Source organism: Terrapene carolina, unplaced genomic scaffold, assembly GCF_002925995.2.
Source record: "Terrapene carolina triunguis isolate 2854851 unplaced genomic scaffold, T_m_triunguis-2.0 Scaffold67, whole genome shotgun sequence".
NCBI classification, from domain to species: domain Eukaryota; kingdom Metazoa; phylum Chordata; order Testudines; family Emydidae; genus Terrapene; species Terrapene triunguis.
Window position 1 is genome coordinate 20,558,508 of NW_020664418.1, and position 25,883 is coordinate 20,584,390.

The window sequence follows — 25,883 nt, forward strand, 5'->3', positions numbered from 1 at the left end:
CACATTTAGCCTTCTGTGAATGCTGCTTTAAAATTACACACAGCCTTGCTGTTTTGGTAAAGCTGTAAGAACTGTTCCATGAAGCGCTCAGCACCCTGAACTTCAGCTGGCAGTTGATGGCACTCAGCACCATACAGAATCAGACCAGCAAATCCCACTGGCTCCTTGCTGGTGGGATTTGGGTGGTTTCCCCTGGTTTAGAATCCTATTGGAGGTGGGGTGAATCACGAATGCTGGCAGTTAGATAAAATCATTTTTAGAACTGGGCAAATAATATTCCTTGAGTAATTTATTTGATGAAGAACAGCATCATTTTTTTTTTAATTATCAGACTAATATTTTCCCCATCTCTACTCTATTTTCCAGCATAAAATGAATAGGCCTGATTCTCTACTATTTTGGAGTCATTTGCACCTGTGACATATGGGTCCAGAATGCTATTCTAATTTGATGGCTTTTTATACCCAGTTTACTCAGGTGACTCCAGAAAGTATGAAGTAGAGGAGAATCTGGTCCCAAATTCATTAGGGAATGAATTCTAGGAAGTTCTGTTAATTTCCCTAGGGCCCTTATAACGACAGCTTTACTTAGCATGTTCTGCCCTACATTTTTCTCCCTGAATGTCTTCTTGAGTACTGAACTCCACAAACGTACTTTAGTGACGTGTCTTAAGAAGGGCTCTGTAAGGTGGTTTGCCAGCATTACACAAGTGTTTTTTAAATCCCGGTTTGCTTAATTGAGCAACCAGTGGTTTTAAAATACCTGTTTTGTTTATTTCTGTAACATTCATGCTAAATACTCATTTACAACATCACTAAAAGTAAAACAGTCTATTTGGAAAATATCATATTCTTTGACAAATCAGCATAACACAAGTTTGATTTCCCCCTCCCTATTTTTCTTAATAGGGACATCTTGCATGAAAACAGGTTTTTTGTTACTCCTGTTTGAAGTCCTCCTCCTCTGCTTGTGGAATCCAGTTCTCTGCAGCGCAGTTTGTTGTGACATTACAACCAGAGGATTATGTCCCTGTTTCAATTCAAATAATTTGAGTCTTAGATAAGTAAAAATGAGAAGAAGAAATCTGAAAATAAAGGTTATGCCAGCAGCTTTGTCTCAGTCAAACGGTTTTGTGTGTGTGTTTTCATGGGTGATTATTAAAGGATAACCCGACAAAGGCAAGGGAATTGAAGGCTAGCTCATCCTAAGTGAGATGCTGAGTTTGGAGCCTGGCTTAAAGTAGTGGTTTATTACTTTACTTATCTTTTAAACTGGTTTGTAATATGGTTTGTCTGGCCAACATGGACAGGGCCAAACACTGTAATAACCATATTTAAGTATTTTCCAATCTAGGGTCCCTGTTCACAAAAGTATGTAAGCACGTGATTAAATACTTTCCTGAACTGAGGCCTAGATTTGTGCTTAGCCCCTCTATCAAATCTAGCCCAGTGTATCTTGCAAATACATCCCCCTCCCCGAGCTGTCAGATGTTGTGACTAGGTTCTAATGTTGTTTTTAAGGGTATATATGTATGAAATTGCTGCTGGAGCATATGAAAGCTGTGGTCGCAACAACCACTTTATACCCTATGTTGTGTAATTTAGATGGTGCATATGATCAGCTTTTATTGAAGGTTGTAATTTAAACCTTTATTGAATTTTCTTGCTCTTGAGAAAGGGCTTCAATTAGTCCATTTAGCATGATGTGAAACAACCTGTTTTGTGGTGTGAGTTTATTATTTAAAGAATTTTTCAAACAAAGAAACACAGCTTTCACAGAAAAGCTGACTCAAGGGCCCTTAAAAGGGGAGTTATGGATGACCATTCAGATCATTTTAGGGCCAGAGGTTCATGGTGGTTTAGCCAGAGAAAGCACTGATTGCAGAACTGTGCAAGTAGGGGGACCAGGATTTTGCTCTTTGATAGATCTGTTTCTATGTGCTTAAATAAGGATGGGCAGGGAGGTAGGTTGCACGTCTAAGGGCACATTTTTTAGGCGTCTGCCTTTGAAAAACCTCCTCCCAAATATGTACAAATTAGTTATTGATAAGCCATTCAGATGTGTTTTAACAAAGCATATTGGCAAAAGAAGGATGGCCTCTAGAATGAATATATTGTATGTAAACCTCCATCACGTTTAAATGACTACACTACTACTTTAAAACTAAGGAAAATTTGAGACATCATTTGTATAATTTTTTATCTTGGTTCCCTAAAAAGTGTATTCTCTACCAAGATTTATATTTAAAAAATCATACCTAGAGAAAAGAAACTTGCCAAGGAGGCAGCCTCTATGATACAGTGTCCCAGCTGATATCTCGCAGGATGGGTCCTCTATACCTTACATTCCTTTTTAAAGAAAACATTTCTCTTATTTCAAATGTTCATGGATTTAGTTCTATGCCGGTTTGACAGCCCTGGCGAGAAATGCTGTTTATTCATGAAGCAGCTTACAGCACCAGCAGGGCTGTCATCACCCCACCTCCACTAATGTGCCTCCACCCTAAACTGATGGGCCCATTGACTCCTGGGCCACTCTTCTGTGGCTCCTAGTAAGGAGTTTAGTTTTTTGCCCAGTTCCCCAGGCAGGTTTCCATCTCAGTAAAAACACCAAGACCATCAGCTAGTACAGTACATTACATCGAGAGCAAGGTGAAACTGTGAGTTTGCCGATCACAAGGCTTTCTCAAGTTTCCACGGAGCTTTACCTTTACATAGTTTCAGATGGGTTTTCCTCCCTTAAAACCTATTTGGCAATCATTGCTCCTGGAGAGAGGAACTGTTTCTCTCAAATCTCAATATGCCTACTTCAGCCCAGGTTCACCCAGACATCTTAACTAAGCTTTAAGTTGGTAATGAACTAATAACAGAGCAAATCTACCAGTTTTTGTTCATTATTGAAAATTTCCTATAGCTGCACTTGTGAACCAGTAACATACGTAAATGAGTGTACACTGCCCTCTACTGGATGGTCTCCGACCACTGTGGGAACACTCTCAGAGCTATTAGGTATGTATACACTGCAGGAGTATTTTAATTTAATTTAAATCAGGGTGATTTAATCTAGCTAGTTTGGATACCAATAGCAGTAAGCTGCAGCAGCCCACTTACTCAGGTGGCTAGCCCGCACTAAAGTCCATGCTGCTATGGTTCAACTGTTATTGGTGTCTGGACTAGCTAGATTAAAGCTAGCTTGGGTATATCTACATGTGCTGCAATCACACCTCCAGGTGCAGTATAAATAGCCCCTTACAGTATGTCTACGCTGCAGCGGGGAGCATGCCTCCCAGCCCAGGTAGACAGACTCGCACTAGCTCTGCTTGAGCTAGCGCACTAAAAATAGAAGTGTGGATGTTGCAGCAAGGACTGGGGCTCGGGGTGGTCACCTGTGTCCCAAGTCTGCCCAACCCCCTTGGTCCAAGCTCAGGTGGCTAGCCTGAGCTGCTTCGCTGCCACAACATCCACACTGCTCCCAGCTCCAGTATAGACATACCCTTAGGGACCAGGATTTTTTTTCTTTACTTGTATCTTTTTGCAAACGTCCTAAAATATTTTTCAAAAGGATAATCCAAGGAGCTATTGAAACTATCAGAAAATAGATTAAGGTTCTTTTCATAATAACTAAAGTTTCTAATCGTAATTTCTGCAGTTCACTCTTCTGCTGGACAGAAATCACACAGGGATAGCTTTGCTCTTTTAATGCATGCCACTTCTTGCTCTTCCTTCTAGAACATCTTGCACAGAATATTTCAAAGTCACACATGGAAACTTGCCAGTACTTGAGAGAAGAGCTACAGCAGATAACATGGCAGACTTTTCTGCAGGAAGAAATTGAGAACTACCAGAACAAGGTATAATAAAATACCGTCTTTAGACCTTCTCGGGTTTTTTAAAGCTGTTAATCTTATAACATTCTGTTAACTGTTAAATTCAGTGTTTTCAATTTTTTTCTATTTCCAGTAGGAAATTTTGGTTGGTTTGTATGCAGGAGAGAAGTATGTGCCCTGCACCTTTAACTTGTCACTAGTAATAAGCTGGAATGAAAAATCGCAAGTGGGTAGTGATTTCTCTGGATCTCGCATGTGGGGTTTTTACAGGTGTGGCACATACTCCTGGTTACCTGTGCTTAAAGAAGAAGGGTTAGAAAGACAGAGCCAGTGAGTACCACTCCTAAATGGTAGAATGAGTCTCTGGATTAGTGAAATGAGTGCTCCCTACAGCTAGGTCCTGTTTACATTTCTGTTGTTTAATTTGTAGTGTACCCAGGCACCAAAAATCCTTAAGATTAAGAAAAACTAGAAGGGCCAGACTCAGAAACCCCAGGTTCTTGTCACCCATGTCATACTGCTGAACATATATATGAGGACATGTGGGCTGTGTTGTCTTCCTTATGTTGACATCAATCTGTATCAATAAATGGCCTAGTATCTTAATGCTGTATTTCAAATCCCAAGTGCTCAAACATCATGAGTCAGGTCCCAAAAAATCATGAATTTAGTTGAAAAACCATAAGATTTGGGTCTTGGTATTTTTCTTCTGGTTTTTGAATGTTTCATTTTCATGTTTTCAAGCTTTTCTCCACAACCTGGAGGGGTGGAAACTTTCTTTTTTTAAATGAGATCTGAGATTCTCTTAGAATGGCCTGACTCCAGGAGCTAGTGCTTTAAGAAATGTATCAAATATCATGAGACTACTGTTAAAATCTTGAAAGCTGGCAATACTGTTAATAAAGCTGAGGTTCGGATAAAAGGTTAGCTGGGTCAGGCTCAATCAACAGCCTACATGCAAACTGATGTGCAATTTGATATTACCCTTGGGTCCATTTCAACATTGCTGCTTTCCCGGATTCTCTTTTAGTGTATGTGTTTTGGAGTATTTGTGCATTTTATATGTATTTTTTATTTATGCATTTGGTCCCTGCCTTGTGTAAGGGGAGATGTACAGTTATGCTGCCCTGGGAGAAATCTTGGGAAGAAACTGACTATCAGCCAACTGGAATGAGGGCAGTCTAGTCTAATTGTTGGAGAAGGCGGCAGGCTTAGTGTTCAGGGTCAGAACTGTAATCAGTAGCCAGGGTCAAGCTGGAGCCTGTAGTCAGAAGCCAGAGCCAAGGGTCAAATCAGAGGGCAAGAACTGGAGCAGGAACTGGAGTCTCAGGCAAGACTAGGTGCAAGACAGGAGCAGCAGGAACCATGTAACACAGGAGCAGGCACAGTTGTGGGCATGAGCATTGCAAAGTCAGCGAGGAGCTGCTGCTGCTGGCTTAGAAGCCAGCCTCGACAGTCGATCAGGTTGCGTGGCTAATCAAGCAGCCTGCTGCAGGCCAGCTGTACTGATGGGGGGAGTGGGGGCTCGAGACTAGCTCTGCTGTAGGCCCTCATTCCTGACACTGGCTTTCTGAGTCATTCTTCCATTCCTGCTCCTCGCGCTTGGGGACAAACCCCATCTCTGCCTGCATGGTGGGTGCACAGACTGCACAAACCCTGTACAGCTCCATGTGGAGAGGGAGTCATGGCCATCCCCCTGCCCCTTTGAGAGGGATGTGAGCTCCCATGGATGCAGAGAGGGAGCAGTACCTGCACTCCCATGAGCTTAGGGGACAATCATTCTACTTCTAGCCCTAACCAGTAGTATAATACTCATAGACTGTGCAGCCAGAAGGCACCATCATGATCACCTAGTCTGACCTCCTGCAAGCTCCTGAAGTCTCCTCGCGTAAGGTAGATTCTTCATTCTTCTGAGCATCCTGTAGTCCTTCTCTGCATCTGTTCCAGTTTGAATTCATCTTTCTTAAACATGGGAGACCAGAACTGGACTTAGTATTCTAGATGAGGTCTCAACAGTGCCTTGTATAATGGTAATAACACTTCCCTATCTCTACTGGAAATACCTTGGCTGATGCATCCTAGGATCGCATTAGCCTTTTTCATAATCACGTCTGATAATCATACTGTGATAGACTTGCTATATTGGTCATTCTCCTCCTCTGTTGCTTCCAGCTGATACATCCTCAGCTTACAGCAAAAATTGTTGTTGTTAGTCCCTAAGTAAATGACCTTGCACTTCACACTATTAAATTTCATCCCATTTCTATTACTTCTGTTTTCTAGGTCATCCAAATCTTCTTGTATGATATTCTGATCCTCCTCCATATTGGCAATACCTCCCAACTTTGTGTCATCTGCAAATTTTATTAGCTCATTTCCACTTTTTTTTGCCAAGATCATTAATGAAAATGTTAAATAATATCAGTCCCAAGACCAATCCCTGAGGAACTCAACTAGTAACCTCTTTCTAGCCTGACAGTTCATCTTTCAGCACGACTCATTGTAGTCTCCCCTTTAATCAGTTCCTTACCCACCTTTTGATTCTTGTATTAATCTTCATCTTCTCCAGTTTAATAATTTCCCATGTGGAACTGCATCAAATGCTCTACTGCAATCCAGGTAGATTCGATCTATTGCAGTTCCTTTGTCTCGAAAATTAGTTATCTTCTCAAAGAAAGAGATTGGATTGGTCTGGCACAATCTACCTTTTGTAAACCCATGTTGTATTTTATCCCAATTACTGTTTACCTGTATGTCCTTAACTACTCTCTCTTTCAAAATTTGTTCCAAGACCTTGCATATAATTGAGGTCAAACTAACTGGCCTGTAGTTTCCCAGATCACTTTTTTTTCCCTTTCTCAAATATAGGTACTGTACTTCCAATTCTCCAGTCATAGGGTATTGCTCCCAAGTTTACAGACTGATTAAAATTCCTTGCTATTCGGCTTGCAATTTCATGTGCCAGTTCCTTTAATATTCTTGGATGGAGATTATCTGGGCTACGCAATATGGTCCCATTAAGCTGTTTGAGTTTGCCTGCCATCTCACATGTGGTAGATGCTACTTCCAAATCCTTGTTCCCATTAGCCACCCTGCCACTGCCCCCAAGCTCCTCCATTACCCATGTTAAAAACTAAGGCAAAGCATTAATTTAGGTGTTGGGTCAAATCTAAATTCTTTAATCTCTACCCCATCCTCAGTGCTTAGTGGTCCCACTTTTTTCCCTTTGTTTTCTTTTTATTTATATGGCTAAAGAAACTTTTACTCTTGGTAAAGGACTCAACCCTTCTGCCAGCTCAGCTGCACTGGCCAGAGTTTTGGGAAGTGCAGCAGAGGCTCTGCCCACCATTTGATGGGTGTGGGAAGGGAAGGATTACCCAATGCTTTGCACTTCCAGCCACAGTGCAAGGAGGCTGCACCAGGGAATGAAGTGTCTTATTCCTGTTTTCATTCCTGCATGACAATATAGGGCCATGCTGTAATCTGGCTCCTAAATTGCACTGGCTGCTTAATATGTAATGCGGAGGGTTAATTGTTATTTAATTGTTATTTAAGATAGTGCATTTCTGTTTGGAGATTAAAATCCTAGAACTGGGTGTAAGGATTCCTGGTTTCTGTTTACAGTTTTGCCTTTGAGTCACTCTGCAACTGTGGGCAAGTCACTTAATTTCACAGTGCCTCGGTGTACCTGTACAGTGGGTAGCACAATGCTGTCCTCCTCAAAGGGGTTTTGTGATGCGTAATTAGCGTTTGTATTTCCATAGCACCTTCCATCTGAATGTCACAAAGCACTTACTAGTGAAACAGTTCTTGGGAAGTACTATTAAACCCACTTCTGTTTAGATAAATATTTCTTGTGTTCTCTGCAGCATGTCTGTTGTATTAAAAAGTCCCAGTTTTTACACTACATAGGTAGTTTCATTCTAAATTATTGCGACGCTTGTGGTGCAAATGACTGGTTACCAATACCATAAATAATATGGGATTATATATATTTTAAGATCCCCTTGTTATTTGATTTAAATTCAGTAGGAAACAGAGTACTTGGTAAGAAGCATGGAATTACTTTTGAGAGCTTAGTTATGTCTGTTGGGTCCAGTTCTGCCTTCTGTTGCACGCATACAAATCCAGTGTAAATCATTGGAAGCAGTACCCAGGCTTCTGAGGGGAGAATTTGTCTCTTGAGACAAGAAGTCCCAGCCTAGATCTTACGGCCAACAGTAAATGAGTGCTGCACGTATACATATGCCTCTAAGAAGCTCGTTTACCCTCTCCACCTCCTAAATTATACTCATGAACGCTGGCGAGGTTTGGGGGCTCTGCTTTGCTTTTCAACTTCATTTTCCTTTATGAAAAGGAGCTTACACAAGCTTGAATAGTGATTTATCCCTTTCTCTTCAACAGCAGAGGGAGGTAATGTGGCAGTTATGTGCAGTCAAAATAACAGAAGCTATACAGTATGTCGTGGAGTTTGCCAAACGCATTGATGGCTTTATGGAACTGTGTCAAAATGATCAAATCGTGCTTTTAAAAGCAGGTATGTTGGTGAATTCTGAGGCCTGCTTCTAACGAGCTTTTAACCCAGGGAAATGCTATGTAAGTAAAATGATTGAAGCCAGTTTTGACTTCAGATATTTCCTTGTGTTTCTTTCAGTACAACCTAACAAGGTTTATAGCTCTTTCCTTGGATACATGTGTTCATCTTAGATGTTCTGGATGGAAGCGTATGTATGTATCTGTGTGGAGCTTCCATTAGAAACAGTGGAAGTATTGAGTGGGTACAAATGACTGGGTCGAGCACATAAAATAGATTTCTGATTTGTTCTGATTTGTTTTTCCAGGTAAAAGTTCAGACTTTGTTATAGGGAAGGTATTATAGAAATGACGTGGTTTACAAATAAATGGTTAAGTTCTTATATGTTCACCAGTGTAAATCCAATTTAATTGCCTTGACTTCAGTGGAGGTACACTGGATTTATTCTGATATAACTAACTTTAGAGATTTCTTTTAATGCTCATGGCAAATCAAACCATTCTCAGTTATAATTGCAGAACCACTACAGTACTGGACCTATATTGAATGCAGTCTATATTACATTTTAAAATCCCTTTTTTAAAAGTTCTTCCATTTTGCTCTTTGTAACTGAAATCCCTATTAAAATAATCAAATCTGGGTATTGTTTGCATTTAGGATCTTTAGAGGTTGTGTTTATCAGAATGTGCCGTGCCTTTGACTCCCAAAACAACACAGTGTACTTTGACGGCAAGTACGCTAGCCCAGATGTTTTCAAGTCACTAGGTAAGAAAATTTCAAGTACTCTGTATAAAAACAAGTAGAAAAGAGGTTAGAAACTGAAAGCGGACCATATACAAAAAATAAACTGGGACTTAAACACTGTGTTAGGTATACAAAGGGAAAAGTTTAAAGGTAACTCAAAATCTAGATAGTCTTGGATTGCTTATTATGTAAAGTACTATATATGGGTCCACTTCTTAAAGTTGGCTGACTAAATTTGGGGACCAGTTGAGTTCAATGGAAATTGAAATCATGTAACAGAATGCAGAATTGGGCCTTGGTGTTCAGATCAGGCACCCAGATACCTGTTTTAAACAGGTCAGTACTAATTTGAATATGCATCCAGTTTAGGCACCCAGATTTGATAACTGGAGTAATATTTGCTATATTCTAACTATACAGAAAAGCAGGTTCTTGGGTGAATTTGGACACCACAATGTTATCCTTCCAAAGCTGCCGGTCTTCTTTTTAATCTTTCAAGGACATATATACACAAAGATGAAAATAACATTGCTGGGGATTATTGGCAGTAGATCACTTGAATAAAAAATGGATTTTTTTTCAATTTCCCAGTAATTTGCCATTTTGACCTTTTGTGTATATTTTTGTCAATTTTATCTGAGAGATACTATTAAGTTTGTATATGGGGTGTAAACTGGATAAGATAACATAGAGTGCTGAAGGATAAAATGGCAGTGAAGAACTGGCCGTATCATTTTACAGATATTCTGCACCTATTTAAAATGCCCAAAGGTACAAAGTATGGACATGAACAGTTCAGATAGTAATATTGTATGTGGGCTTCTAGCTGGACTCCACTGAAATATACTTTCAACTTTAACCTTTTAAATTTGTTCTCCATGAGCATCAAAAAACTCTAAATCAGGTTGGTGTATAAGACTGCAGGGGAAAGCCCTGTTCCAACAAATCTTCCAAGGCCCTCTAAAGCGGGGCTCCCCTCCTGCAGATTGTAGGAAGCATGTATGATAGTGGTGGTAATCTGAGTTATACCTGCATGGCATATGGGGGTGGAAGGGAAAGGAAGAAGAGATGGAGAGGCGCCTATCCACATTAAAATCTTGCAGCACTCTGCTTTTCCCTGTCCTCCTCTCTTTCCGTATGTTCCCTGTGCATACACCCATACATGCCTCCCTCAGTTCCCTGCACCTTCTTCCATGGCTATCTCCTTCATCCTATTTCATTTGCCCTCTATGTTTTTGGGTTCGCCTGCACTCCACTTCATCACTATTTTCCTGCCCCATTAGTGTCCTGTCTCCTCTGCATGTTCCTCCTCCTCTTGGATCTTCTAGAGCTAGTCCCATTTTGAGGCTGGGAGCCACGCCTACCCCAGTTCATGTCCGCTAGGTCCCCAACCCATTATATCCATGATTTTTCCCATACTGCTATCCCCCCCTATTTCCCCCCCCCCCCCTCGGGTCTCCTCTCTCTTCCTTCCTCCTTTTCCTGCCTCACCCTCTGGCACTACCCAGCAGCTGGAGTCAGATGGAGGTCATTTTATTTTTATGAACATATATAGTACAGTTGCTCTTGATACACTTTAAAACAACTCCTTATGCATTTTCCTGCACCCCCTCCCCAAAATACCAAAGGCACTTCCTTCGTCAATAAAACAAAACCAATTTTAAATTTTTAGGCCAAGTCATTTGGAGATCAAGTCAGGCCAAAATTTTTTAGATATTTGGCAAGTGTAGTGGTAGTTTATGTCTATGAAATGACTTTAAGTTATAAAATGATCTTCTTTTCACCAAATTTACCAGAAAAAGATACAAAACTTCAGGAAGATTGGGGAAAGTTGGAGGTGTATAAAAATGGCTCATAATGGGCTACTAGCTTCAACTTTATGATGCAACTACCACCAATCCATACTTCTTTAAAGAGAGGAGCCTTGGTCTTGTAGGTATTTCACATCCATTAGCCTCCGCCCTCAGAGTAAAATAACTGTCCCATCACTTTGAAGCAGTCTCATCAGAAATCCTGAATGATACGTACCTTCCTTTTGGCAGGTTGTGAAGACTTCATTAGTTTTGTGTTTGAATTTGGAAAGAGCTTATGTTCTATGCACCTGACAGAAGATGAGATTGCTTTGTTTTCTGCATTTGTTTTAATGTCTGCAGGTAAGATGTAAAATATCACTCTACATTTGTTTGATGGAATCTAGTGATTCTTTTATTATGGAGTATGCCTCAATGATAATCTGGTAGGCAACCCGTAAGCATGTAATGTAATCACCTTCTTGTATGCCCCTTCCCTAATCATTTCCTACTCTGGATTTTACTTTAACAAATATATTTAAAGGTGGGTGCTAGGGTAATTTTGCTCAAACGATTCATCCTAATATACCCACATTTTGTTGCCCTTAGTCTGTGTTGAGTAGTCCCATTGAAACTAATGGATCTCCTCGAGGAGCAAGGTATTACCATGTGAATAAGGGTGGCAGGTGTCCCCTGATTTGCAGAATGGTAGCTACATTATCATGCCATTTGGCAGCTCAAGAGTATTTAGTGTTATGTTTTCTTAGTGCAAGAACCACAGAATTGTTTGGTTCTGCCACCTTAGCGATGTCAGATATAATGCTCCTTGTTTGCCAAGAAGTGCACAGGAACGATTTCTTTTAAATATGCTTTTCTTAAAACTATTTGTTTCTATTGTTTTCTGTGCATCAAAAAGAAAAAATTGCAACAAAGATCCTTTGGTTAGTCATTCATTACATAATATCATCGTCTCCAGGATGAAAATATTGCTAGCTTAATTTTGTAATACAGTCTTATTAGCATGTGACACATTAACAAATATGGTTCAAGCTTGCTGAGATCCTCTTATACTTCCTGTATAAAACTCCATTGGAATGGAAGGGAGGTTGGCAACAGGAAAGATGAATGTAGCATAGGCTCTAAGAACATTTCTTTGCATATTGTGATGCCAGTGTGCAATACCAGAAATATTCACTTCCTTTACATTTAGATCGTTCATGGCTTCAGGAGAAGGTAAAAATCGAAAAACTCCAACAGAAGATTCAGCTAGCACTTCAGCATGTCCTGCAGAAGAATCACCGAGAAGATGGAATTCTAACAAAGGTGAGCACCAAAAACTGTGCCTTATCCTCTGAACATGAAAGCATTCTACATTAGTAACAGCAGCATAATTACTGTCTGACTAACAGCTCTCATCGGTCCTTTGCATCCCTCTCCTTTTCTAGACTTGCTTGTTCAAAATCCAGCCTGCCTAGTTTCAACCACTTCCTAACAGAACCCAGAAGGGGAAAGAAAAGGTTGAGGTAGAGGGCAGAGAGAACTAGAGGGGTTAGAGAAATGTAATTTTAACTTTGAGCTTCATGAAAAGCCGACAAGTGTCTCCTCTCTTTATACCTTCCCTCTCTGTTCCCCCAACTACCCCAGTGAATGTTTCTGCCACACAGGTTACTATTTCAGCCCTACTACAGAAATGGAATTAGGCCCCAAAAAATCCCTGCTGTTTAATGATTTCCTCTCTTTGAATCAAACAAGCAAGTGCATCTTTAAGCTGCTAAAATTCATCTTTAAGGAAAACAATCAAGGTAAACTAGAAGTGGTTGATCCTAAAAGCAAAATCAGCAGAGAAGAGAGCCTGTTTTGTGTATGACTGTATTTTTCTTGTGTTTTTTTTCCCCAGTTAATATGCAAAGTGTCTACTTTAAGAGCACTGTGTGGACGACATACAGAAAAACTTATGGCATTTAAAGCAATATACCCAGACATTGTGCGACTTCATTTTCCTCCATTGTACAAGGAGTTGTTCACTTCAGAATTTGAGCCAGCAATGCAAATTGATGGGTAAATATATCACCTAAGCACTTCTAGAATGTCTGAAGTACAAACATTAAAAATAAAGAAAAAAAAAGAAAACCAAGACACTTTATATGGCCCTGCACAGACCTAGGGAGCCAACACACTGCACATCTTTTGGCAGTCGGGGTCAGGCAAAGGATGGGAAACAATGAAACAAAGTTGAACTTGTTTTTCTCATGCATATGATTTCCATTATGCCTACAAATATGGACCCTTTTTCTGTCTCGACTTCTCAATCTTTGACCTCTGTTTACACAGAATGAGGGTACTAAACTCAGAAGGTTTCTTTTTCCTTGTAGTTCACTGCCCACAGACTTTCAACAGAACAATCAATTTGTTGATCACAGCAGAGTCCAGCGACTGGTGTGTACTGCAGAGGTTTCAGCATCAGTTTGCACAACTTGCTCATTGTTTCATGAAGGACGAATTTTTTCATCTACCATTGATTGCCAGTAGGCAGAATGGCACGAAAAGGGTCCATAGCAATAGCAACAATAGCATTATAATATATTACAGGGTAAATGGGCATGAAGACTATATATAGCAAAAGAGATATTGTTTATATATTGTTTTAATTAATATAAAAAGTAGTTACTGGTATAGCTTTTCTTGTTGAATTGATAAGGCACTTTCATTTTGCACCTTTTTCTTTAAATTAAATGCTAGCGTGTTCATTGTCGTGTTGCATGTGCACCAGAAATTCAAGTTTAACTGAAAAGGTTTGGAAGGTACTGATACATTAGAAGGTATTTATGCTGCTGTTTTCAACATTACTTTTCAAGAGAGGCTGGTCACATCCTGAAAAGATTACATTGATTTTTAGAGTCTGAAAACGATGAAAATTTTCTAAAATCAAATTAGCTTTTCAGATGCTTTTTAAAGGGTGCTTTTATTTTTATACACAACCCAAAAGTTTCAAATCTGGGTGTTTAAAATTGCACGTCTAAATCCATATTTAGACTCTGAAATAAAAAACCCTGATTTTCAAAAGTGCCAAGCACCCACAGCCAAAAATTTGCTGAGCATCTGCAAGTCAATCACAGCTGCAAGTGTGAAGCACCCTTGAAAATTGGGCCATTAATTGTGGTGTATAAATATGGGTATGGATGCCCAACCCTATGAACCCATGTTTGAAAATGTTGACCAGAGTGTAATATAGACACAAAACAATTTGTGTATGTTATATACACTGTTACATACTTTTAAACTCCACATGGTAAACAATGCACTTAAAGCAAAAGCCTAGTCCCATTGACGTCACTGAGAATTTTGTTACTGACTTCAGCAGGCTGTTTTCCAAGATCCAGCAATTTTATCCAGCACAGCACAACAGAGAAGTCCTTTGCTTTTAGAGCACATATGTATGGCTCTAGAAACAGCTAGGTTTATTTGGAAAGAAGCACTCTCTAAGGCTTATCAAATAAGTGCAAACTGATAAAATAAAGGCACAATCCTTTTGATAGAAAGCAGGCATTTTATATTCTACATAAAGCCTGGAAATCATGAGAGTGGACTATAGAATGAGCAGTAAGATGATAAACCTATGTTGTGTAATTCCAAAAATGATTGTGATCCATGCATTAAACTAATAAGGGGCCAAAGTTTGCAGTCTTTACTTATGCAAATTACCATTCCCTTTACGAGGAGTTTTGCCTGAATATGGATGGCAGAATTTTGTCCCAAAGGAGAAGAAAAGTCAGATTTAAAAATATTAAACTAATTCTGAATGAGAGAGCCATATTAAACAACATTAAGGATAAGTTATCTAGCTTGGACGAGAAGGGAGCCCTCCCCATATTTATTTGGAAGAGTAGTTTTAGGGTTGCAGCCTGATCTTCCAGCTCAATTGAACCAGAATGTTAATCCAGGAATTCTTCTTCGGCTAACTCTGCCCTCAGTCAGCCAATGGAAAGCCCGTTTCTGCCTCAGTGTCATTCCCATGGTACTTCTGAGATTAGATGAAGCCTGACAGGAGTGTAGACAATTTCTGTTATATATGGGTAGCCAGAGATAAAATATCATAATATACCCACTGAATATCACTTTAATGAGTCATTTTGGACTAAATTTATCCACTTATTATAAAGTGAGATGTACAATCTGTTCAAAATTCAGTTTTCTTTCTTTATTAATGCAATCCCTAAATGTTTAGTCCCCGGTTGTCTACGCCCATGTCAGAAGTGTTATGCAGCTGTGGCTTGCCTGAAATGGAATTTAACAGTCACTGCAAAGCTGGAACCGCCCCCTTTGAATTGGAAGCAACTGGGATGTTGAATTGGGGCTACATGGGAGCAAAGTGAAACTTTGCATTTTTCCATATAGACAGTTTCTCAAAGTTATTGTTAACATATTGGAGTAGCACCTCAGGGCTATCACCATATTCTGCTAGGCACTGTAGAAAGATATAATAAAGGCAGCTCATGCCCCAAAGACCTTATGAGGTGCTCCAAAATATGAATAACTTTATTTTCTAAGGGTGGTGTTAGTATAAGATCACGTTGTAATTGTTTTTACACTACCCATCCAGACCCTGCTCCTTTTCCTATGATCACTTTTTTTTCTTTTTAGTGTAGGAAGGAGATAGGGAGAGCGATTTAAATAAAAGATTTTGATGTGTGACTAATCTGTGTGGTAAAGTGTGTGTGTGTATATATATAAAATACCTAAATAACTTCCCAGGTAAATCTACTTAATCCTTTTTTTCTTTAAAACCGAAATGGCAGTAATGGTATATTTACCTGGACAAATTGGAGCCTCAGCACTTTAACAATTAATAGCAGTCATTTCAACACGTTGTGTTAAAGGGACACTGCCAACTTGAATGTTAACAAAATTAAGTTTTTTGTCTTTCAAATTCATTTTTTATAGAGTACATTTTAAAATAGCATTGCCTGTTGTTGTTTTATTAAAATTTGTAAGGTTTTTATGCTTCTCTGTTCATTGAGGTTAATAAGGGCCTTTTCAGCAAAGTAGAAACTTTGGAAAACAGTGAAATTGTGCATTTGACCATTTTTTGTATATAGACAAAGTAAACTAATAAGACAGAGGAATATTTTTTCACTAACATTTCATTTATAGTCACTGTAGTTGTTGTAAGTAACTATTATGAAAAAAACCCCTCAAGACAGATGATTTTCAAGTTGACTGTGTCTCTTCAAATCTATGGGGCCTAATGCTCCTCTCACACTGTGTTAACTGAGGAGTAATTGGAGGAGATGGAGCTACACTGATGTAAAACTGTTGTAAGGGGAGAATTAGGATAATGGGTTATTATGGGCAAAATAACCCATAAAAAAAAGATTATTAGGGTTGGAAGGGACCTCAGGAGATCATCTAGTCCAACCCCCTGCTCAAAGCAGGATCAATCCCCAACTAAATCCCCAAATGGCCCCCCCTCAAGGATTGAACTCACAACCCTGGGTTTAGCAGGCCAATGCTCAAACCACTGAGTTATCCCTCCCCCCCCCCCCCAAAGTGCTCCCTTTTTTATAATTTGAACATCTCTCACTTAGGCTTGAATTGTTGCATTTAACCAGTGACCCACACTGAGGTCTGTATGGAGCTGCTACACTCTAATGCAGTGTTTCCCAAACTTGGAACGCCACTTGTGTAGGGAAAGCCCCTGGCGGGCCAGGCCGGTTTGTTTACCTGCCGCGTCCGTAGGTCCGGCTGATCACGGCTCCCACTGGCCGCAGTTCGCCACTCCGGGCCAATGGAAGCTGCTGGAAGCGGCATGGGCCGAGGGAGGTACTGGCCGCCGCTTCCAGCCGAACCTGCGGACGCGACAGGTAAACAAACCTGTCCTGCCTGCCAGGGGCTTTCCCTACACAAGCGGCGTCCCAAGTTTGGGAAACACTGCTCTAATGGATTGTGCCTCTGATGGCACAGTCTGCTCCCTAGTGTCCCTGCCCTGCTCTGTTAGCTGACGGAGATGGGACAATGCTTCACCTTCTCTACACTGCTTCACAGTGATGTGCCCATGGAGACTTAGGGAGAAGTCCCTGTACTTTCATGAATGCAAAGGCTGGAGTTATGAGTGGGCATAGTCAAAGAGCATGGAGGAGTATGGCGTACGCCCTTCATTCCCTCCTGCATGCCCCCAACAAGGGTCATTCACCATCCAGGATTCAATCCAGAGCCCCTTACAGTCAGTGCAAGGAGCTTTGGATTGAGACCCTAATCTTTAAAATGACCCAGAAAAATCTCCCTGCTAAAAACAGTCAAATATATCTCTCAGTTCTTATTAGTTTGCGTTTTCTGGAATCATTGTTTACTTTATTGGAATAACTAGCCTGATGTGGCATTTCCATTCTGATCTTTGTATTTGTGGATTTAGTTTTAAAGCAGACGTTTTACTAACAAAAGATTTCTGAATGTGACCAGCCTCAGGTGCTAGCCCCTTAAAGATCAACTAAACTTAATTCCAGTGTCAGCTAATGGATAGCTATGTAAGACTTGATCTTTTCCAGAGAGTGAGAGACAAACCCTGTTTTTGACAGGAAGTAAGGTAACCATGCTAAATATTTTGGGCCTTTTTCTCAGTCATTACCTTGTTCTTTTTTTTCTGGTAAACAGTACTTTACCTGGTCTGTGAGTGCAAACAGATGGTATGTTTGACATCTAGCTACTAGATGCAACTCATTGGGAACACAAAATTGCAGGAGCAATTATGTTTGCACCAGAAGCCAAGTAGAGGCCTAACTGAAAGCCGAATAACTTGTGGTCTGATTTTCGTAGCTCTCACTGTCTTTAGTGGGAGCTGCTGAGTGCTCAGCACCTTGTAAAATCAGGCCATTAGTGATGGCAGATTTTTTTTCTGAGGATAACAGGGCGGTAGATGTACTTAAAGACTACTGCTGCCAAAGAGCCTTTTTGTGAGGGGATGTTGAATGATTCTAAAAATATAGCTAATCATAATGAATCGACAGTATAGGAACAGGACATTGGCAGATGACTTATGTCTGTTAAGAACATCTGAGAGTAGGGCCTAAGACCAGAAGTTCAGCAGTATATCAAGTTGAAATACACATTCATGCTCCGTGAATGAATGTCAGATGTATGAAACTTTCAGAGTCTTCCCAACTCACAACCACACAAAAAAAAATGTGAAATTACAGAGAATAGCTGAAGATATTGGAATAATTATTCCTCTTAAGTGAGCTGTTCCTTATAATTTGTAAAGAAATTGTCTTGGGTTGTTGGCATCTATCCAGTTTTCTGTTCTAAGGCACAGAAACATTCTCAAGCTTTCTTATAGAAGAGGTACTACTGTACAGCATCAGTTGGGCCACTCTGGTGTACTTTTGTGACTGATACTGTTCATCTTTTTAATAACTATTGGATGAGGTGATGTGAGATGCTGTTTTTAAGTTTGGTTTTTCTTTATAAAACTTATGTATCATAGTATGGATACCAAGGTCTGAGTGTGTGTGTGTGCGTGTGTGCACGCATGCATGAATGTGTGTGCGTCTGCTTCTAGGCTGTTCAGTGTCAGTGGAATAAAAAAAATGTATTCAAAATACTTAACTCAAAAATAGAAGGTGGAAAAAAGATTTATTCTATACAAAGCCTTGTCTGGACCACTTTAGAGAGACTTCTATTTTTTTAACCCTTCTATAAATATTTGATGGCACTTGAAATATTCCTGCAATAAAATGTGATTTGTGTAAAGATTAAAAAAAAAGATTTTGTAATGTGAAACAATGAAAGAAAGTAATGTAATTTTTCTAAAAAACAAAAACAAAAAACAAATGAACGAACTTTGTATTATTTTGTTGATGGAATTTGTCTATTTGTCTTTGGAAAACTTTTTATTTCATTGAATGTGCCATAGTAGAGGTGTCGGGGGGGGGGTTGTTTTATTTCCTCCTTTTTTTTAAAGTTTTTAATGAAAGGAATATAGCTATTTGTGTTACGACATTCCAAAATGCGAGACGACATAGCAGAATCATGATTACAAGGATTGATTAGTAAGCTTTGATCATTGTTGCTTTTTTGCACATGTTCTTCATTCCTCTATAGTGCAATATGTACATAAAGCACTTGCGGGTGTAACCTTATCCCTCAGGGAAAAATACATATTTGTACAGGATTTTTTTTACTTTTTTTTTTCTTAAGGAATGTCGATTGAATCACTTGTTTGTTGTCGAGGGGCAGCCAGATAATAATCCTAAAGCCACTGTCATAAAAATTAATTGTTTAATCATTTTGTGCCCTTCTTTTATTTAAAAAGAGAAATAAAAGTTATTTTCTGACAGTTCTTTGTGCTGATTGGTGACAAAAAGGGTAAATAAATAAGCACCTTATGATTGACTTAACTGTGAATGACAATCCATCTTGTTATCAACAATAGAAGCCCTATTATTTCAGAGTTGGGTTTAAGAGTCAGAAACTAATGTGCTCAGGGATCAACTAAAACTCTTCAACAGGGTGGCCAGTACTACTGGGACAAATTGCTTTTTGAAAAATATATCATCATCCCTCCAAGGCACAAGTGAACTGTGTAGAACTCTTATGTGTCTAAACTCTCCATGTGTGCCTCATTTGAGTTTCCAGCCCATTGCTCATCAGTCTTATTTAATGAAAAATTAAAGAAAGGAAGGAATAGAACTTTAAAAATCATACTGAATTTTGTAAACATTCTTGGAAAACAAATCATTATTCAAATTTCATTTCAGGACCCACTGTTTACCATTTTTTAATCATAGGAGTGTTTATGTCAAGTTGAACTTCAGTGTTTTGTAACAAAAAATGAATCTTCGATGTTTAAATTATAATTATCAAAGAGAACTCAGTTTTTCATATGCACTATGAGTGGAAATGCTATGATTATTCAATCTTTACATTGAGTCACATAGCACAGAACACCATTCAAACCAGAAGCATACCAGAAGAACAAGTTATTAGACCTTCCTGCTGTTGCTCTATGTGCTTCACTGTAAACCAAAAATATGTCATTTAAAGAAGCACTGTAGCTACCTACATCTTTGCATTTCCACATCTAAGTCTTACAGAAATTGCAGTAGTAGCCGGAAACAGAAAAGTCTAATCTGTCAGTGCCAAAACTCTATGGATTTAGTGTAAGATTTTTCAAATATGTCTATATTGGGTTCTGGAAGCCCTGAAGTATTGATGAAGTTGCTTTGCTTTGCTTTCTTTTGTACCTAAAATAAAAGCAAGTAGAAGATGATTAAGGTAAGCAATTACAAAAACAATGGGCAAGATTTTGAGACTCTTTAACCAGAGCAAGAAGAGTGATTTCTCAAAATCTTACCTATGTGATTTAAATTGTTCTTTTAAAAAGCATCATTTCTCCAGTTTCTTGGGAGTTTTCATTTTTCCTTTGCTCGTATAACACAAATCCCAATTCTACATTTATGTAAAGAAATAAATCTAGTGAAATCTGACTTAAGTAACCACTCTACAAGCTTATGCAGTTGATTTTCTAATGCATGCAGGTTTAGTTTTAAGACAGGAAATTGCCTAATAAGGTTGGTCTCTTGATCAGTTCTCATTCTCTTTTATTTTTGTTAGAAGAGAATCCCTACTGCTGATCCTAAACATGTAAAGACTAAGATAGAGGTCTAAAAATATTTATTGAAATGGTTGACATCCTTCTGTTCATATTTGCAAATCGTTCACAACATTCTGTTCAATGTGTACAGTTTACAAGATAAATTTTATCTCTATATTTCAGTACTCCAGACATTGGTGCATGTATTTTCCTGGACCCTCTGATGATAACAGGGTAAACAATGGATTTTTTGATTCGTTAGCAATTTTGAGCTGTCGGGGGGCGGGGGGGGAATCGTTTGGGTTAGACCTACAATGGAAACGTTTTGACATTTTTGGCAAATCAAAACGTTTTTAAAAATTGTTACGATGTCAAGTGTTTTAAAATGTTTGAATATTTTAAAATAAAATTAAAACAAATTTCAAAAGTCATTTTCAAACTGAGACAATTTTTTTTCAGAAATGTCAAAACATTTGGATTAAAAAAAAAATCCAAAGCAAACAATGCAACCAAATCAACATGCGTTCACAAAACAAGTCTGCATATTTCTCCAAAAAAAAATTTGGGTCAAAAAAATTTGCCCGGCTCTACTAATGATTGGCTTAGACCCTTCCCTAGCCTTCAGATTTAGGGATCCTTAAACTGATATAGAAACCGGGTTACTACTAAAACTGGGCACATCGTTTGTAATGAATCATTTATTCTACAGTTTAGCTCTGTATTTGAGTCTCCCACAGGCAGATAATGGATTTTATCAATATTAGTTGTAGGAAAAAATTACTGTATAATATTCTGAAATAATTAGTGATAAGGAGTTTTCTCTGAGTATTCAATATTTGAAATTTTAGCTGTGCTGGCTGGTTTTGATTGTGACACCTAGGACACATAGTATATTTATTTTCCCTAATTGGAAGAGTGCACCCCTTAGAATTGGATTTTTATGATTAATTAATATTTATTATTTTACAATTCACCTTCTATGAACATGTTTGAATAATAGTGTGACATTTGCTTGAATATTCCTGCCACTTAAATGATTTGGTGGAATATTCGGGGAAAGCAAACATACAAGGAAGCCAAATGCAATAGAAAAAACTAATTTTAAAAATTGAAATAACCATTTATAGAAAAATGGTGGTAGTATTTGCTCAGCTCCCATTACTGTGTACCATAGCAGCCCAATATAATGCTGTTAAGACACTGGGTAGAGGAGGAAAATATGTAACGTTTAATAAAAGGATACTTGCTAGTATCTACTCCATTCTTTGAACTTTATTTATTCAGGTATTTAAAGGAATTTTAACAACACAATAAAAGCTGTATTCTACCTTTATATTCCATATGTGGAATTACCAGTGACAGAGGGGTTTTTTTGCCTTTATTAGAGGTAGAATATAGCAATAACCTTCTAGAGCAATAAGTATACTCTATCCACATATGAAATAAAACATGATGCCACATTAAATGTTTAGCCCCTTTCCATTGTGAAAATAAAAATGTATGAAATATTCTGACTATGCAGGCAATCAGTATACACTCTTTACATTTAGATTTTGCTGCCACATTATTCACTTCGATATCTTTCCTCATAATCTCATTATCTTTTGGAGCTGCACTTCACAAGAAAGTTGTTTGGCATAATATATATGACATCAGACTTTATTTTTAGGCAATATCCGCATACTTTCCGTGTTTATATCTGCTGAATATACTGATTTTCCCCTAAACTATCTTAATATAGATGCATAAATTTTACAAGCACTTGCAATCTCTTTAATTATATGATACCTAAATGCAGAGAATTCATAAGCAATACAGTGAATTTTATTTCACGAAAGGCATATGTACTGTAAATATCTTTCTAAATCCCAATGTTTCCTCATTTTTTGTGTTTAATTTTGAAACAATTTATAGAACAGTGGTAAATATTTTGACTATTAGGACATTAGCTGGCTGCTTCTTTATATGTAACTGTATTGTCTGCCTGCTCCTTTTATGGAGATGTGTTTTTGTATTGGATGTTTGGGCCAATGGGAGGCTTCAAGCTACAGTGTATTTTCCCAATTTAAATATATTTAGCATATGACAAACCCCAGACAAGGCTTTTTAAAATGTATAAAGAACTGCAGTGTTAGGAGGTTTATTTGCTAACTGATTTCAATGTTGTCCATTTTTATGGCACCTTTAACAATATTCTTGTTTCCAAAGTACAAAAAAAGGTTAAAAATACTCTAGCCATAATTGAATGTCAAGCAATAAAAACAAATGACTTTTTGTGCATAGATTTAAAAAGAAATACAAATTTTAGACATCTGCATGTAAATGCAATCTCTTGTTTACTGCTTTCTTAAACTTGAGCAACTGATTCCTTATTTTACTACTAATTTAAGGACTTGTAATGGCCTGTAAACATTTTCTCTTGCTCTGTTCTTTCAACTTTATCTTTGTCTCTGCTTTTGAGTCATAATATTTAATGTTGTTCTGCTCACCTCTATACAGTTAACTTTTTTGCTTTCATTCTGTATAAAGTTATGCTATAAACAGCCTACACAGTGCAAATATTTATCTGTTTATCAAATACCACATTATGCTGTATAATATCTGTTTTACTATATAATCTATTTTAGACATAGCTGTTTAGAACTAGAGTGTGCTATTTTTGTGTTTTTTTCTGATGTGTGGTGCTAGATAAGTTACTTTTGTGAACAAAAAACAAACCCCTTTTATTCCTAGATAATACCACCTTGGGTCTTGTTAATTTCACTGAGTATATATATATATATATATATATATATATATATATATATATATAAAATCTACATATGCCCAACGAGTACCTGTATCAGAGTACTAGATTTGGGACATGTTTTTTCTCTTTAAATACATAGTATCATTATATAAATTATTCTGTAGTATATTTAATGAGGAGAAAATTACTTCAACAGTATAGATATTTGATATCAAATATTTTTCTATGTTCATATTATGATAAATGTGCTTTGTCCTGTTTATTATCCATTGTGTTGCTAAAATGCTTTCACTGTATATCACATCATATGAAAAATATGTAGCCAGTTCCCCAGTATAAAATGCTGTCTAGTTTAAGGGTTGAAGTAGGTAGTTATTTGGCTTGTTGAGAGATCTCTTTTCCAGTTAGTCCATGTGAGACATATAGACCTAAACCTACTAAGTGCTGGGTGCCTTCTACCCCCTAAATCTAACAGGATTTGAGGGCACTCACCATTCCAGAAGTCACATGATCATGCCTAATTCCAGTTATTGTCAGTTATGGGAATGTTCTGTAAATCTTTCATGAAACATTGATGTCCAAATTCTGACCTTATATATGCATATGTGATTCTCATTAAAACCACACGTGCATGTTCAAGGATGGACTTTGACACCTAAAATTAATGCAAAAATGGAGTTTGTGGAACTCAGTCAGTCATAGAACTTGATATTTTCTTAATTTTTATACATACCTTTATTTATCTAGAAATCATACTTCTTGGAGTTACTCTTCGCTTCAGCTCTCTCCTCCCACGAATACTGTCATTTAAATTCTTACAAAATTGATGGATATCAAATATCTGAGGTAATTAACCTTTTTAAATATTCATTAGAATTTTTCTGTAATATTACTGAATTTATAAGATCTTTAGCAAAGATTTTTGAGCAATTTATTAAAGACAATGTTTCTGTTTACTACACTTTTTGATAACGGAAGGTAGTGAATTTTAAAGCCATGATTCTTGGCTTCCATGCACTGCTTTTGTACCCTCAATCCAAGGGGGGAAAAAAGTTTTTTTTTTACAGTAACATACAATTGTTCTGAAAATAAATACAAACTTTACTGCACCCTGGGTATATTTTCATAAGTAGAAAGTTTAATTGCAAACACTATCAGGACAATTACTTTTAAAACCTCTTCAGAGTTAGTCTTATTTAAATACAATCCATGATGATTTTATTTCTAAATCCCTTGTTGATTCACATCACCTTTTGATACTTTCAAACAGCAATCAGTGGAGGATCTCTTAATTTTTTTATCTACTAACATATATATCATAAACTTTATGCTAGGAAAATGTTCTCCCTGATTGTTTAGGTTTAGTTGTTATATAAATTATGCAAAACCCTCTGGTTATATTTTCTCCTGTAACTAAATGTTTAAAATAAAGAGACCAGAATAAGTGCTGATTACAAATGTGTGTTGGTTTGATGATTAAGCACATGAACTTCACAAACCTCATTGAGTAATACACTCAGTTTTCTGTAAATACATGCACGTTTAAATGAAATTATACTGTACATGTAAATGTGTACAGTATGTAAAAATTCCTTTTCTAGACACAATAAAAGTATAAGCCATCAAGAGAAATGTTAAAATGGTATTGTACTAAAACTTTGCTAATGATCTTTACCCATTATCACCTAACTTTTCACGTTCTTGAATCTTCTTTTAAACTCACTCTTACAATAGTCTGCTTATATTCAACAGTTTATTTTACTCTGAGTCCTGAAAAAAGTATTTTGATTCATTTTGTAAATACAACTGTAAAAATAAGAGATTTAATGTTGTCTTTTAAATACTCCAATTTTCATTCTAATATGAATGTTGTTATATTGTACTTAGAAACTTGTACCTTTAATATTACATTACCTTTATTAAGTGCATTGAACACATCAATTTTAGATGTGCTTTATGTACTGTTATCCTGTAATAAAAGTTTCAGCTTCTAATGGAAACACTTGTCTTATTATTTTTTGACATTAGGATCATATTCATTTTCTGCATTGTGTTACGTGTTAAATTTATTATTTGGTGGCTGTACAGAGGTACAATCCACATGGTGGATTTTGTTGAACAAATAAACCTCTATAAAATTTGTTAGTATTCAACCCTTTGACATTGACAGGCATAGTAAAGAATCCAGGTGCACATGTCTTTACCCCCTACATTATTAGATACATATAGACTCAACAATAACAACATCAAGGATGTTAGCAGCGTGAGAGTGAACACTTGTGAGGATTGGAATCCAAGGGTCTGCTATCCTAGAACAGTACTGGCATGTAATGAAGAGGTAGTCTGTCCAGGTTCAGGTATATAGATATTGCATTGTGGAGAAACCACTGCACACAAAAAACTACCTTAAAAGAACATTATTAAATTAAGCACTGAATTGTTGGAAATGCCAGGATTACTGTTGCCTCTGCAAGTTTAATTCAGCCTCCTTGTGTGTATCCATTATGACACTGTCTTTAATTACATGATCGCATGCTATTTTTTCCACAGGATCCCAACCACATTCAGTACAGAGGATGGATGCTATTCAATATTTAGTTTTCTCCTTGTTTAATGTGTGACCCATGCCTTTTTTTACTGCACACTATCCAAAC

General features: G+C 37.7%; 1 protein-coding gene across 2 annotated transcripts in view; it reads left to right on the plus strand.

Annotated features, from left to right (window-relative positions):
• Positions 1 to 16,272, plus strand: part of RORA (RAR related orphan receptor A) — a 97,231-nt gene extending 80,959 nt beyond the window's left edge. For both annotated transcript variants that reach the window (XM_024219323.2, XM_024219324.2), the window contains exons 5-10: positions 3,729 to 3,850; positions 8,231 to 8,363; positions 9,018 to 9,125; positions 11,147 to 11,257; positions 12,105 to 12,217; positions 12,792 to 16,272. In XM_024219323.2, coding sequence (XP_024075091.1) covers positions 3,729 to 3,850; positions 8,231 to 8,363; positions 9,018 to 9,125; positions 11,147 to 11,257; positions 12,105 to 12,217; positions 12,792 to 12,956 — 752 coding nt within the window. In that variant the 3' untranslated portion in view covers positions 12,957 to 16,272. The remainder of the gene's footprint in view (positions 1 to 3,728; positions 3,851 to 8,230; positions 8,364 to 9,017; positions 9,126 to 11,146; positions 11,258 to 12,104; positions 12,218 to 12,791) is intronic.
• The last annotated feature ends 9,611 nt before the right edge of the window (positions 16,273 to 25,883 follow it).